Here is a 14,455-nt window from a genome sequence, read left to right as displayed (position 1 = left end):
GAAGTCTCCTCAGCTGTTTGCACTGAATTTCTACAGGTGCCAAACGTGCTGCCCCGGGTATGTCTGGTCCTTCTTTCCTTACATCCTTGGAGAGCCATGCTCAGAACACAGCAGAACCTTAAAAGGCAGAGGTAGTCAGTCATCCCTTTTTTTAAAAGGCCAGAGGGCTGGTGCCCAAGTTGAATTCAACTCTTCAGTGCCTGAGTGCTACAAACCCACCCTTCTAGGGGAGAGCGCACTGATCTCTCAGCACTAGAGGAGATGTCATTCCCATCACTTTTCATTGCAGCTTTTATGCTTCACAGCAAGAAATAAGAATTGCATGAGGTCTAGGAGACTGTGTGACTTTTTAGCCTATTGTTAGGGCATTTATTTGTACAGAAACATGAATTCTAAGCCCAGCTTCAGTTCTTGTTTATGTGTATTAGAATAGTTCCTAAAAAAATCAGTTTCATGAGATATCTTATGTAAAACTTTCAGTATTTTATGTAGTACTTTCAGTAATGAAATTGGCATGGAAAAATAAGAATGTACTCGTGGAGCTGTCGATGGTGTAAGCCTGGGAGGGAGGTTCTCTGTCAGCTAGGAGGACCAAATACTAGACTGGAATGACTAGAGAGGAACTGATGGAATAGGAATGGGGTGAAATTTAGGTCACGCACATATGTGCTAACAGCAAGAATTTCTGATATAAAGTGAAAAATGAAACTGGTACTGGAGAAAAATCCAGACATCCTGAACAATCAGAAGAAAATTATGCAATGTTAGTATTTCTAGTAAGCCAGGAAAATACTTGCACTTCCATGCAGGAAGTTGGTAAGACATCTGAAAAAATGATTGAAAATAAGCCTGAAAGAGTTTAATTTCTCCCTCTTAGGGCATTAGAGGGTTAACTGCCAAAAGAAAGAATAGCCTGCTTCAGCCAAAGGCTTACTTGTCCACAGATAATTGTCTATGAATCCATGCAGCTAGAAACAAGGTTCCTAGATATCAACAGAATAAGGCTTGTAGTATCCAACAGAAGGAGTAGGAAACCTGGTTTTTTTGAAGTGGAACTTGTCAAGTCGAATAAAGATATTATTGGCACAGCTGCCTGCATTGGGAAGGACCAGACAATGGTCCAAGAGATCCTGCCTCATGAAGTTCCCCTCAGATCCAGTTTGTTTGTCATTTCTGCTCAAATGCTGATGTATTTGAAGGAAGCACCAGAAAGTGGGAAAACGAACTGACAGTTTCTTGCATAAAGCTGTGGAGCTTTTCCAGAACCTGGTTGATTTGTCTGGAGGAGATGAACCCTTGGTAGGGTCTCCATCACGGGGCAGTTCTTAACAATACACAGGATGAAATCCTGGCCCCTGTGAAGTTGATGGAAGTTTGGCCATTAATTTCTTGGAGGCCAGGATTTCACCCTGGAAACGGAATCAAAAGTACATGATGCTTTCAGAGACAGAGTGGCTGATTAAATACATCTGGTGCACTGCTCTTTTACCAATCATTGATAAAACAGTGTCTTTTAAATATAAACTTTAGGTGAGCTTAACTGCAAAATTCAAACATGTCCTTTTACAAGACTTAAAAGCATAATTTGTTTGCTTTTTGTCTGAAATAACAGAAATCATGGTAAAAAAATAACACAGCCCCACACCCATCCACTTCAAACCCCTGTAATATTTGATGTGATGCAGAAATGAGCAATTAAAGCTTAGAAAAGCCAGTTAAAATATTTCTAAACCACACATAAAACTTTATCTTCTAAGAATGGCATCCGAAGCTATATTCCTCCTCCTTTAATTTATGAGCAGTTGAGCTAGGGGTTCATCTGGATTTCGGCATGGACTGTGCTTTCAAGTGACCCAGCACGGCCACGTCTGACACCCCAGCGGGCTCAGGACAGGCAGTGACCCTCATCCGCACTGCTGCAGCCGGGATGTGGCCGAACACTCGACACGGGGCTGGGTGCGCAGGAGGGCAGAGGGGCTGCAGGAGGGCAGGAGGGCAGAAGAGGGGCTGCAGGAGGGCAGAAGAGGGGCTGCAGGAGGGCAGAAGAGGGGCTGCAGGAGGGCAGAGGGGCTGCAGGGCGCTGCCCCGGCCCCGTGTGTGTGACCCGCTGCAGGCTGGGCGCGATGCAGAGCCTCCCCTCGGGCACGCCTCCGCCGTGCGCATCCCTGTGCAGGGGTGTGAGCAGTGCGGGGCAGAGGGAGGAGGCCCGGCCCCGTGCCCGGCCCAGCCCGGCGCTGCCGGACACCCTTCCCGGCCCCCCGCGCCCAGCGGGACCGTCCCGCTGCCGCCCCGCCCGCCGCTGCTCCCGCCGCTGAATTTGCTCCGGTCCCTTAATTGTTTCTCTCTCACGGAGAACTTTGTTTACAGTCCCTTGTGCGGCGAGCTGCATCCCCTCTTATGCTGGCTGCGGGCTGGTGGCCGCCGCAGTCCCGCCGGGCGGCCGAGAGGTAAGGCACGGCTCGGCTTCGCTAGGCACGGCTCGCTATGGCACACTAGCCCATGCTATGGCACGCTAGCCCAGCCCATGGCATGGGACTGGCACGGCTCAGCTCGCTGGCCGGCCCGGACCCGCACGCCCCGCGGCCGCGCCCCCGCTGGCCCCCGGTGCCCGCGGGGCTCCGGCTCCCGGTGCGCAGCTCCCCGGGGCGGCCGGGGGTGCTCGGGCACGCCAGGGACCCGCTGCTCTCTCCGCTCCGGCACAGGGCTCCCCCGGTTACAGCAGTCGCGGGGGCTCGGCAGTCGGACCCGCTGCCCGGGCGCAGGTCGGGGTGTCCCGCGGAGCGCTGCCTCTCCGGTACTGCAGGGCTGTACGTGCACAGGGCTTTCCTCGCCTCTCTGCTCTCTTGCAGAGGTGCTCGGGGACTGGCGTGACGCGGAGGGTTTTACCCCAGGTGTGCGTGTGGCGTGTAGCAGGCGCGTTTGAAAGCTTTCTGGTTGGCACGTAACAGAGTTGGTTTGTGGAGGGGATGGGGTGGCTCCCATCCTACCCCCCGGCTGTGTCGGGAAAACGAAAAGGTGCGAGACTTTAAATCTGTTCGTGATTTTACATAAAAACTTGGTGAGAGAAACTTACTGCATCCTGAGGCAGCTGGTGTGGAGGTGGTGTGTGCTTCTCCTGCCTCTGTAGCTCAGGGCATGGTCCTGGCGTCTTGTAAGTACAAATTCTGGTTGTGTATTTCCAGGAGTGTTCACCTGGGGCAGAGCTGCGGGATTGTGTTGAGGATTACTGTAGCCGGTTGAATTCTGAATGAAATCAGGCTCTCCTCTCGGGACAGAAGGACTCCTTAGGCTATTTTCCATACTCACTTTAATGCATAGCCATAGTGTGAAGTGTGAGCATTATGATTTATTGGGATTTTACATAAGCAAAAAAGGGTGTCTGAAGCATTGTGCAAGACAGAGAGAATCTGGCTCAGAGCCTGAAGGCGGAAAACTCAAATGTTTCTCACCGGTTCTGAGTAAAATGTGAAAAAGGGGAAAGGGTTGTAGTGGCTCTTTGCCTTTGCACAGAGATATTCTGTATGTGGGAAGCCTCCTGAGAGAGCACAACATTGAAATGATTCAGAGTTAAAACACTGGAAGCTTCATGTAGAGATTTCATGTGTTTCTGCTTCTCAGTTTTGTGATGAGGGAGGGAAGGAGACAGGAAGAAATTTCATCTCCAAAAAGTTGTTTTGTCAGGTTTTTTGATAAAGACTTTCATTTAAAGAAAAATACCTAAACTGAGTGTAGTCAAGGATAAATACAAATAAATAACTGACAGAGCAATTAATCTTTTCCAAGCAAGATGCTGGCAGAGTGGCTTAGGGGGCACAATTGTGCTGGGAAGAGCTTTTCGAGCAAATGTAACCTTGCTGTAACCCAAGTGGAAGTTGACTCCAAGCACATTTCAGAGGTCAGCGTTTGTTTTAATGAAATCTAGATTATTCATCTGAAGTGAGGATTTTTTCCTGCATTTCCCTCCAAACTTTTCAAAAAGTTAAGCTAATTGCTAGGTCATGTGGAAAAGAATATAGTCAAGGAGATAAAAAAGTAGACTTCCTTATTATTAACTAACTTCAATAATCAGCTAAATATACTTTGGCTATGTCCCAGGCTTATTCCAAGGATCTTCTGGAGAACAGCAGCAGTTTATACCTGTAAATGTTTGTGTTTGTGAAATGTTAGTAAGGTCTAAATAACTTAAAACCAGAAAAACCCTCCAAGTTTATCATTATACAAACTTACTCTCGTGCATTTACTCTAATCCCCACTTCAGACTCCTGCTTCTGTGTTGAAATGATCTTCCATGATCATGCTCTTCTAGAATGGGAATGTCAAGTAAGATTAGCAACATAAATCTCTGCTGCTTCATGAGTTTTACCCAGCTGCCTGGTGATTTCACAGCTGTTTCTGCAGTTGATAACAATTTCCATCCCTCTGCTTTCTGCAGAGTCGTCACTGCCCTGCTGCAGAGTCCATCTTGTCCCTCTTGGAGTTACAAATCTTGTTTTTAAAAATCCAGTAACAGAAATGAACAACAGTAAATATAATGGACTTACGTTTACTACAGAGAGTTCTTGGACTCTGTTAGTCTGCTTTTTTTATTCTGAGAAGAGTTTTTGGGATTATATTACTTAGATTTTTTTATAGTGGAATAGTTTTTAAAGGTTTTTCTAGTGTAAGTGTATTGTCACAGTCAGTTCACAGCTAGGAAATCTGAGGAACAGGGAGATTGAGTGATTTGCTCAAAGAAATTGGACACATAGAAGAGACAAACCCCATATATTCTGAGTCATTATTCCCATAGGTGAAGTGAGTAATAGAAATTAAGTTAAATGAGACTTTTATCTACAGAAATTCTAGTGCATTGCTTTTTCCTGCCTGGCTCTTTCTGGGGGACTTGACTGGGTTATGATACTCACTACTGGGACATCACATCCTCAAAGGAAAATGTTACACAGGGCCAGAAATGGGTGGCTGGTTCCAAGAAAAGAAGCCACTAGGAGAGCCAGAGGGAGAAATCTTCTGCTTTGGTTAGGTTAGGAGCAGGAGTCAGCACACAGCAGGAGCTTTTCCACGCATTACTTTTATTCTTAAGAAGCTGGTAAATATCCAACAACTTTCCTTGTAGGAAACTTCCATGCTAGAATACTGTCACCTCCAGTTCATCATTCAGCAACATCTGACACTTCAAAGCCTTGAGCAGCTCTTTCTGCCTTGAATTGTCACACAAGACATCTTCAGCACTCTTCCTCTGCTTTCTGAGCCAAGGATCTGTTACCATGGATTTCTCACGGATCTGGTAGGTGCGCATGCTGATGAATTTCATGTCTTTTTGATAAATCTCAACTTACACTTATTAGTGGCTAAGAATTTCCTCTCCCCTTTATCCAGGGTTAGCCACAGATTGCCACAGAAGCACATTCTTCCTCCAACTCAAAGTAGCTCCTTAAGATAGTACTTGTGGTATGATTAGTGAGAGGATGCTGGCGTTGCTGGGTATCTTTGCCTGAATTTCTTACCCTGAAACTCGAACCAAATCACCTGTTGGCCTAAGTCAGAAGTGACTTTGCTGGCAATGAGGATCCAGTGCCCTTTTTTCTAGGGACGAATACCTTTGCTCACACTTCAAATAGGTTCTGTTGTTTATTTAATTTCGTAGTATTTCAATAGAGGGCTGTGTATTTGTTTTATATGAATGCCTGCCTTCTTGCATCCTATTCCAGACAAAAACTATTCTCCTCAGAAATCAACAGGTATTTTGCCATTTACTTAATTATTAGAGATTAGAATATTTTTTTTAATTCCTGTTAGATTTGACTGTGTAAATACATCTTCTTTCTTCATAGATCTCTGTCCAAGAGGTCTAGGAGATTTTAATGCTCAATGAAGATGTATATGAAGCAGAGGGACAAGGACTTTAGAGACAGGAGTAAATACATTTTGATTGAAGGTTAGAATTTTTCAGAATAATAATGCTTGTTATGGGCTTTTTCAAGTTACTGGGAAGTTTCCCTATTTCAGTGACTGTTAGAGTAGTTGGATTTTTGAATAGTTGTTACAGTGTATTTGAGCCAATACACCTTTTATATTCAAAATAGTTAAATTTTTTCTCCCTCAAACAAATAATAAAATGTTATAGTAATTGAATATGGCTAATGGTAAGATTGAAAAAAAGGTGACATTTGGGGACCACATTCTTATGTTGTGCTGAACTTCTGTAATGTTTTATGGATAAGTAATGCAGCAACATAAGGGCACCAGTTTGTCTCACTGCTATGTCAGTCGTTATTGAAAATGCAGAACTTGGGCTCAGATCCACATAGGAAGAGATCAGTGGCACTTGAGAGCAAACCCATGGCTTTCCTGGGCTCTTTCTGATTTAAAAGACATTTAATCATGCATTATGATTCAAAGAACAAAGCTACTGAACCTAGGAGAATTCAGGATATCTAAGGTGTCAGCCCAGATATATTTGCTTTGTCTGATAAGCATTGAAGAAATCCCTTTCCTGCCCTTGGAGATACCGAGTACTCTCACAGAAACAGGCAGAATCATTGAATGGTTATGGTTGGAAGGGATGTCTGGAGGTCATTTGGTCCAACCCCCCTATTGCTCAGCAGGGTCACCTAGACAGTGCTGCCCAGGACTGTGCAGATGGCTTTTGAGTATCTCCAAGGGTTAGAGACTCCAAAACCTCACTGTGTTCCAGTGCTCAGTTATGCTCACAGTACAAAAGCTTTTCCTGATGATCAGTGGGTTTCAGTGTGTGCCTGTTGCCTCTTGTGCTGTCACTGCATGTGCTTGGGTGTGTTGTGTGTGCTCAGCAGGGACAGGCTCCTCTGGCAAGGCTGAGCCCAGAGGCAGCTCTGCACAGCAGATACAACAGGGAGCTGAGCACTTTTCCCTAGAGCAGTAGAACTAAAGCTTTGGCAAACCAGACATGAGCTTTCCTTCTCTCTTGAGGGTTCAAGGAGACTTTGTATACAAACTCTCTGACTACATCCAGCATTTAGCCTGTTTGTGCCTGTGTTTTTTTTAAACAGAGTGAAATCCTCTTTCTTGTAACCCAGGGTCAGTTATAGGAGGTGCTGAGGTATAAAACCAAGGGCTCTCCACAATGAACGAATATATCTTAGCAACAAGGGTGGAGTGGTGGGAAAGGAAAAGGAGAATACAAGTATCTGGCAATTAACTTCCTAGTCACAGATGTGAAGGTGATAAAAGTGATAAAAGCATTACTGCATTGCCAGCACTCTTCTTTGTTCTCTGAGCTGTATATCATGCTGCTCATGAAAGCAAAAGCAGGACAGCCCACACCAGAGGGTGGTGGAGGAGTCCTGGGAGCTACTCACAGCAGTAAAACCAGTGGTTCCCCAGTGTCCCAGTGTCACCGTCTCTGGAGCGTGTGCTGGGGTGCACCGAGCTGGGTCCAGGACAGCACATCTGTGGCAGCCTCAGTGTTGGCAGAGCTCACTACAGGCCCCAGAGTGACCCCACATCACCAGAGCCCCAGAGGTAAGGCTGAGGTCTGTCATGGCAGCCTGGAATGGTGGAGAGCCGTGGGCTCCTCTTGCTCTGATCAGGTGGACTCTGATTATTCCCTGGGCTCCCCAGAGCCAAAAGGTATTAGTGTCCTGTGCAGATGCAGTCAAACTGTGCATGCTGTCAGGACTGAGAGTGTGTTTATAGTATGAAGACAGGAGGAAAACAACCTGCTGTATCTGAGATGAGTGAATATGATGGTAAATCTCCCTCCCATACAGTAACAGGGTAATTTCATGGATTTACAAGAGACCTATTGCTTTTGCATGAAGCCAGTGTAAATGGCAAGCTGTCAGTCTGGCACTGATGTTGCTGTAACAGGAGGTTCACCAACCTTGAGCTGAGCTGAGTGCGGGAAACTGTTTGCATCCCCACTCCCCCCACGTCTCCACCTTGTCATGACAATTTGAATTTTTTCCCTAAGTAGCACTTGCACTGGGAAAGGGCTCACTGTTCATCCTAGTTTTTGCTGGCTAGTACCTTGACCATGTTATTGTGATGTGCAGTGGAGCAAATCTGTGTAATGTATTGTGTGTAGGTGTATAAAGAAACAGTTTGGGAAAAGTTTGTGAGAAAAAATCAAAATAGTGTGTGAACTTTACCTTTTTGTGAGAAAATGTAATGCCATTGAAGTCTAAATTACATCCAGAAATACTGACTTCAGGATGTAACTTAATGTAGGATTTGGCCCACAACACTTGAATGTTGGTGTTTGTCTTGGTCTGTGACTCTGTTCTTTCTAGCACTTACATACATACTACTGTAAGGATTGATTCAGATCCTTCACAGTCAGTCGTGTCACTGTTGATCTTGTGCATAAATCCTTGTGGGGTCTGAATGTCTGGTTGCTTGTGATCCGAAGGGGATACTTCTGTGTCCCCATTTGTCTTATAAATAATTGGTAATTACTGGTTGAACTCGTGCTCTTTTCTCCACAGTGCAGCATGTGCTCAGCAGAGCCTGCTCTAGCCTAAGAACGGACTGAGTCAAGACAATCAAGATGACAAACGAACCTATCAAAGAGATCCTGGGCACCCCAAAGCATCCTGATTCTGTACCCACAGAGAAGAGTAACAACAATGACTGTGTGATTACCACTATCCCTCTGGTCAGCGAGTGCCAGCTGACAGCAGCCACGGGGGGAGCAGAGCTCTCGTGCTACCGCTGCACCATTCCCTTCGGCGTGGTCATCCTGATAGCTGGCATTGTGGTGACTGCCGTGGCATACAGCTTCAACTCTCATGGATCCATCATCTCTGTTTTTGGGCTGGTCCTCTTGTCCTCAGGACTCGTTCTGCTGGCTTCCAGCGCAGTGTGCTGGAAGATCAGGGAGCAGAACAAGAAAGCAAAGAGGCGGGAGAGCCAGACAGCACTCGTGGCAAACCAGCGAACCTTGTTTGGTTAAAGACAACCAAGAGAAGGCTGGACAGAAGGCAGAACCTTTGTAAGTCAACTTGGCTATTTATCAGTGGGAGAGATTGCAGGTTCTAATTTAACTGTGGAAATGAACTGAAATGAAAATGGAATGGATTAAGAAATATTCATAACAACTCTGCAAGTGCTCTTAATATTTTTCTTCCTGCATACTTGGTAGTGATTCTTTCCAAGACAGAGGAAAACCCATTTTTCTTTCACAGAAAACTGTGTCATCATAACTGCAACCATCCTGACCGTGTTCTCCAACATGCTGATCATGTTGGAAAGGGAGCTTGTGAGAACTGAGAAAATAATTTGAACTGACTTGAAATGCCAGAGATCTCCTTAAAACACTGACATTTGACCAAGGGAGAAGTCATAGCATTTGAAGTGACTACGAGCTTATGGCCAGAGTATCTGGGACTTAAACTGTAGCTCCAAAAAAAAAAAAAAAAGGCAATAAGAACACACTGCAAATTGCTCAATAAGCTGATTCTAATATTTTATGTAACTTCCCCTCCCAATACCTGTGGTACTTTCCCCTTTTTTTAAACCAACTAATATTAATTTTGTTTTATTATTGAGTAGAAATCAGTAGAAATGTGTAAGTGTATTGTCTAACCTAAATAACGAGGTATGATCATAGCTTAAAACATGAGACTTTTTTGCAAATTAAAGTGGTCAGGTTTAGCACTTTCGGTTATTTTGCTATAAAACTAAAAAATAAATTTCATTAAAATAATATCCAGTGCTGCTAGACCTTTAGAAAATATTTCTTTATTGCTATCAAGATAGCTTGTATCTTCAACTCTGACTGCTCTATATTTCTATTTTTGTAGAACAACCCCTGTGACAATAACTGTGAACACATGTACTGCTGATCTCCTACAAAAACCTCTGCAGCCTATGGACTTTGGTTTGATAGTCCAACCCTCTGCAGCTTGATTAACAGCTCTGTTGTTGAAAAATTACAGCAGACAGTTCTGCAGACACTCACTGTCACAGTCAGTTCTGAGACACAACTTTTAATAATAACTTGTGGAAGCAAAGCTCTGTGTAGTGTTTGTTGATTGAGCTTTGGGATTACAAATCTTCATGAAAAGCAGGTGCCAGGTGTCCCCTGTGTATGGCTGAGGTGTTGATTCTGTAACTCTTGTGTTCTAGAGGTCTTCCAGCTTTTCTCAGTTAATGGATTATTGAGGGGCTTGTCTCAAATTGAAGCAAACCAGAACATGATTTCTCCTTCTTGAAGGAAAAGTGGTGCTGAGCTGAGTCACAGATTTCCACATGAGAAGGCAGAGGGGCTGCATGGAGCCCTTTTCTATTTTTTCACTCTTTTATTTTTCCCCTTACTTTCTGCAGAATCAATAGTGCTGGGTGTGACTTTTGCTTTCCACTACCAAGGTGAGACAGGCCTGTGCTTTCTCTTTGCCCCCAGAGCCTCTGGCAGCCAGGACAGCTTTGGTGATGCTGCTGCAGAGCCCACCTGCCAGAGAGGTGCTGCAGGGGGTTCCTTCTGCAGCTCATCCTGGATCCCTACGCTTCTCCTGCTGAAACCACCAAGGAATTCTGGCTTAGGTGCTACCATTTCCTCTGCCCTCCATGGTTTAAGCTTGTTACATCCATAACTTATCCCTGGATTTGCAAAGTGCACTCATGTTTTAAATAGAGTGAGCTATATGTGCAGCAGGGGATGTTTGGGGTCAGTATTTGCGTTGCCACACTCCGTGGTTACCAGACGCTATAATAAAATCACTTGCATCAGAGGAAAGCTGACAACACATTTTAGCACTTCCATAGCCCTCACTTAATCACGGCAGGAAGCTTTCCTGCTGCTAGGAGAACATGTTGCGTCACCAGAACATCTGACACCGGTGTCTAGTGTCAATCACTTTGCTTAAGGTCATAAAAAATATTAGGGTGTCCCCTTACGATGTACAGGTTTTGCATGAGTGACAATTCATGGGAAATACATAGCATGATAAATAATGGAACAGGTGGACTAAAGTGGTGTCTTTCCTGTTTAAAATGAGAAAAGTGATTGACATCAGCAAAGCTAGATAAGCTAAATAGAGCTGTTCATCTTTTTCCCTCCCTGGGAACACAATAGTTTTTCTGACTCCTTCTTCCCCCTCCCCATTTCTTTTTTTCCTCAGTAGAATTTTGGGGGCTGCTAAGGAGAGAACTGCAGGGCTGTAGAGATGCAGTGATTTCCACTACCTGTGTAGCAGTTTGGCTCCGTGATTCCTTGGTTAACCCCAGAGCAGGAGCAGCCCATTGCCCTCTCCAGAAGTCTTTCCCACACATGGGTCGTCCTTTGGCCATCACTGTGATACAGCTGAGCTTGCTGTGGAAGGAAGGTAGAAGTACAAGGTGATGCTCAGCTCCAAGTCAAAAAAGAAAAGCCAAACTCAGTGGAATGGAGACAAGGGGGGTTCTGGAGCAGTCTTTTTTCAGGAAGGGTAAATAACAGTGAGTAAGAGTTGCTCTGCTACTGCTAGAGCTGGTTTCCCTTTCCTTTGCTCTGCTTTCTTTGACATCTGCAGTGCATAGGCAAGGACACAGCAGAGTTCCTGGACCACTGTCTGCCTTGGTAATTGTGAGGCACCTGGGCCTTACCCAGCCTGTGAGCAGTGACAGACACATTGCAGTGACCCCTGGCACAGCAAAGCTTCAGACACACCATCATCTCCTGCAGTACCAAACTGACCAGCTGGGAGGCCTCTGGGTGATAGCGGGCTGCTGAGCTCAGCAGCATCGTCTGTATCCTCTAGAGATGAGGTACATGGCACAAGCATCTTCATACCAAGAAGCAAATGAAAGGCTGTGCAGGAATTCAGGCTTATTTGTCTTTATTCAGAGGAGCAAACCAGTACCTTTGTGGAAGAATCCCAGCACCTGATCCTGGTGTCCTGCAGGAGCAAAGCAGAGGTTGTGAGCAGTTCAGGCAGAGATTTTTATGCTGTTGAAGATATTTTCAAAGGTTTCATCACTAAGTGTTCACATGGCCTTAGAAACTGATTGCTCCCCCATGATTTGTTTGCATTGATTTTGGGCCAGTCTAAAGCAGTAGTAGCATCTTTTCTGACTGACCAGCGATGACATCCGACCCATGTCTCACAGCCTATGTTTTTTTCTTCTTGCAAATCTATATATTTCAGATTTTTTCATTATTATCCTCTCTCTCTGCACACCCAGGAACAACATATCCTTTTCAGCCCTTAAAGCCCAACCAAAATTTCTGCTTCAAATTTTGAACCCCAAGACCTAATCTGGATTGATTTGAGGTTTCATGCCTGGATGCTGGGTGCTGTAGTGCACCAAGTCTTTCATACAAAGCCATCTGGAACTCCACGATTGGTGTTTGGTGTTTCTCATGGGAATCTGAGAAGCAGAAGGATGCAACCCTGTGGAGATCAAAGTGACTTTCCAGTTCAGAAACACCTTTCCTTCTGGTGTGAAAAGGCTTTGAATGTGACAAATGGTGTTTCGGTTCTGGGAGAGGCTGGGTGGGAGCTGATGCAAATTTTATTCTCACAATTGCTTGTCTCTCCCTTCCTGAAAGCCCTGGCAGCACTGCACAAGCAAAACTGCCCTCACAAGGATAGAAAATTATCTAATAGAGGAATTGTGCTGGTGCTCCGGGCAAATGTTACAACGATCTTAAATAATAATTTCAAAACCTAAGCACAGGAAATTGTGTCTGTAACTACACCCTGTATTGCTATTGTACAAAAAGACAGTTATAGCCGGGGATAGTATTTTAAAATAATACTCAGTTTGGTATGACAATGCTTAGATTTTGTTCAAGCCAAAACACCCAATTTACAATTCCCCAGTCATTTCACGTGTTGTGTTTTGTACATGACTCTGGCTTTAATATCATAATTTTCCAGGTTAAAAAAAAAAAAAAGAACAAGAGAGAAAGAGAGAAAGGTTAGTTTCATGGACTTGTGTCAAGAATTAAGTTTCTCTGCCATGGACACTTGGGAGAGGTCCTGTTACCAAACACTGAATGTACAGTATTACTGCAGCTCCACAGAACAGGAACCAGCTCGGAGTGTGGAACGAAGAGAGACCTGAGAGTCTCATCAGCATCCGGAAGAGTCAGGCCTGGAACAAGCCCTCTGGAGTATCCCGTATTCCTGCCTCAGATCTGCTTATCCAGAGTCAAATCCAGGGTTACTGCTCCTTTGATAGCTGAGATAGAAGTTGCAGGTTTCACCTAATTTGTTTTTACAACTAATAATAATAATAATAGCAGAACAATATTGGCAGCCATCATTTTGCATACATATTACCAGTAGCTCTGAGCACTGACAGACTTAATTTTGCTTTTATATTTACAATACCTTTGATGCCTGTAGGTTGTATGATATTTTAGCTATATCAATATAAATATTTTCCAGTCATGAAGGGCTTTTATATATTGAAGTACATTACATATCAAGAATGGCGCTGTATGATGTGAAAAATACAGATTCTGCAGAAATCTATGTGTGGACTAAATCTTACAGGCTAAACCATGTGGGAGAACAATGGTCTTAACTGCAAAATCAACTTGAATTTTTGGCTTTTATTCAGGTTGTTGATGTCACTATTAACATGACACAGGACCTAATCCTTCCTCTTGTGAGCAGCCAGTTGGAGTCCCATTGTCCTGACTCTGTGCATCCTAAAATTTGCATTTGTAGTAAACATGGCAATTTTGAAAAACACTTCTTTTGGATTGATTGCTTTTCTTCTTAATTCTTCCATGCTTTCTATACTAGTAGAAAAATTATTAAACTTTAAAAACTTCAAAAGAGGAAGGAAAGAGAAAAACACACAACTGCAGATGTTGGACACTGCATAGAGAATGGAAGGATAGTAAATGTGCCTTGTTGATGGAGAATTTTAAAAATATATGTCTTGTTTCTGATACATCCTGGACTTATCCTGTAGTTTCATTCTTACAAAATACCTGAAGTCCCCAGGTTAACATCAGTCTTAGATACTCACCTCATATTTATTTTCTGTTTCCCAGGAACCGTTTAGCTCAGAAAAAGGCAGATTCTTTTACCATCTTTTGCAGCCTGACTGACATCAAATGGCCACATGGGATTTGCAGAGGCAGTGTCCCCGTGGTTTTTTAAGTTGAAAGGCATTCAGCCACAGTCTGCTCCTGAAGGGGTAGGCACTGTGCAGAGGTAAAGATTTCTGTGCTGCAGCAAGAGATGTCAGTGAATAATTTGTGACAAAAAGGTAAGTAACAGCAGAGCAGCCCTTCACCGCCTCTTCTCAGCCACGTTCCCTTTCCATCTGAAGGCCCGAGTTTGTGAATAGAGTTAACAGCTTTCCTGGAAAACTGGCCCATGACATTATTTCCTTGTGAACTCCATCCACCTGTCATGTTAGGGCTTGGTGCAACGCCAGGGCTGGCAGGAAATAATAGGCAGCAGGATGCTGGTGTGTGTCGATGGCCCTGACCCTCCCATTCCTGAACATGAATAAGCCTCGAGCTCACCGGGCG

The 14,455-nt window shown here is 44.4% G+C and overlaps 1 protein-coding gene across 2 annotated transcripts; it reads left to right on the top strand.

The window, feature by feature from the left end:
• The first annotated feature begins 2,255 nt into the window (after positions 1–2,255).
• TMEM100 (transmembrane protein 100) lies at positions 2,256–13,866 on the top strand. Of its 2 annotated transcripts, XM_039562429.1 has the most exons (3): positions 2,258–2,447; positions 5,114–5,284; positions 8,466–13,866. In XM_039562429.1, the coding sequence occupies exon 3, from the start codon at positions 8,528–8,530 to the stop codon at positions 8,930–8,932; it is 405 nt and encodes a 134-aa protein (XP_039418363.1). In that variant the 5' UTR covers positions 2,258–2,447; positions 5,114–5,284; positions 8,466–8,527; the 3' UTR covers positions 8,933–13,866. The 2 variants fall into 2 exon arrangements, with proteins under 2 accessions (XP_039418364.1, XP_039418363.1); XM_039562430.1 differs by lacking the exon at positions 5,114–5,284 and having other exon boundaries at positions 2,256–2,447.
• Positions 13,867–14,455: the final 589 nt, after the last annotated feature.

Source organism: Corvus cornix, chromosome 18 (assembly GCF_000738735.6).
Source record: "Corvus cornix cornix isolate S_Up_H32 chromosome 18, ASM73873v5, whole genome shotgun sequence".
Classification (NCBI taxonomy): Eukaryota; Metazoa; Chordata; class Aves; order Passeriformes; family Corvidae; genus Corvus; species Corvus cornix.
The sequence above is the reverse complement of the archived record's forward strand: the minus strand, read 5'-3'. Positions and strand labels throughout refer to the sequence as shown.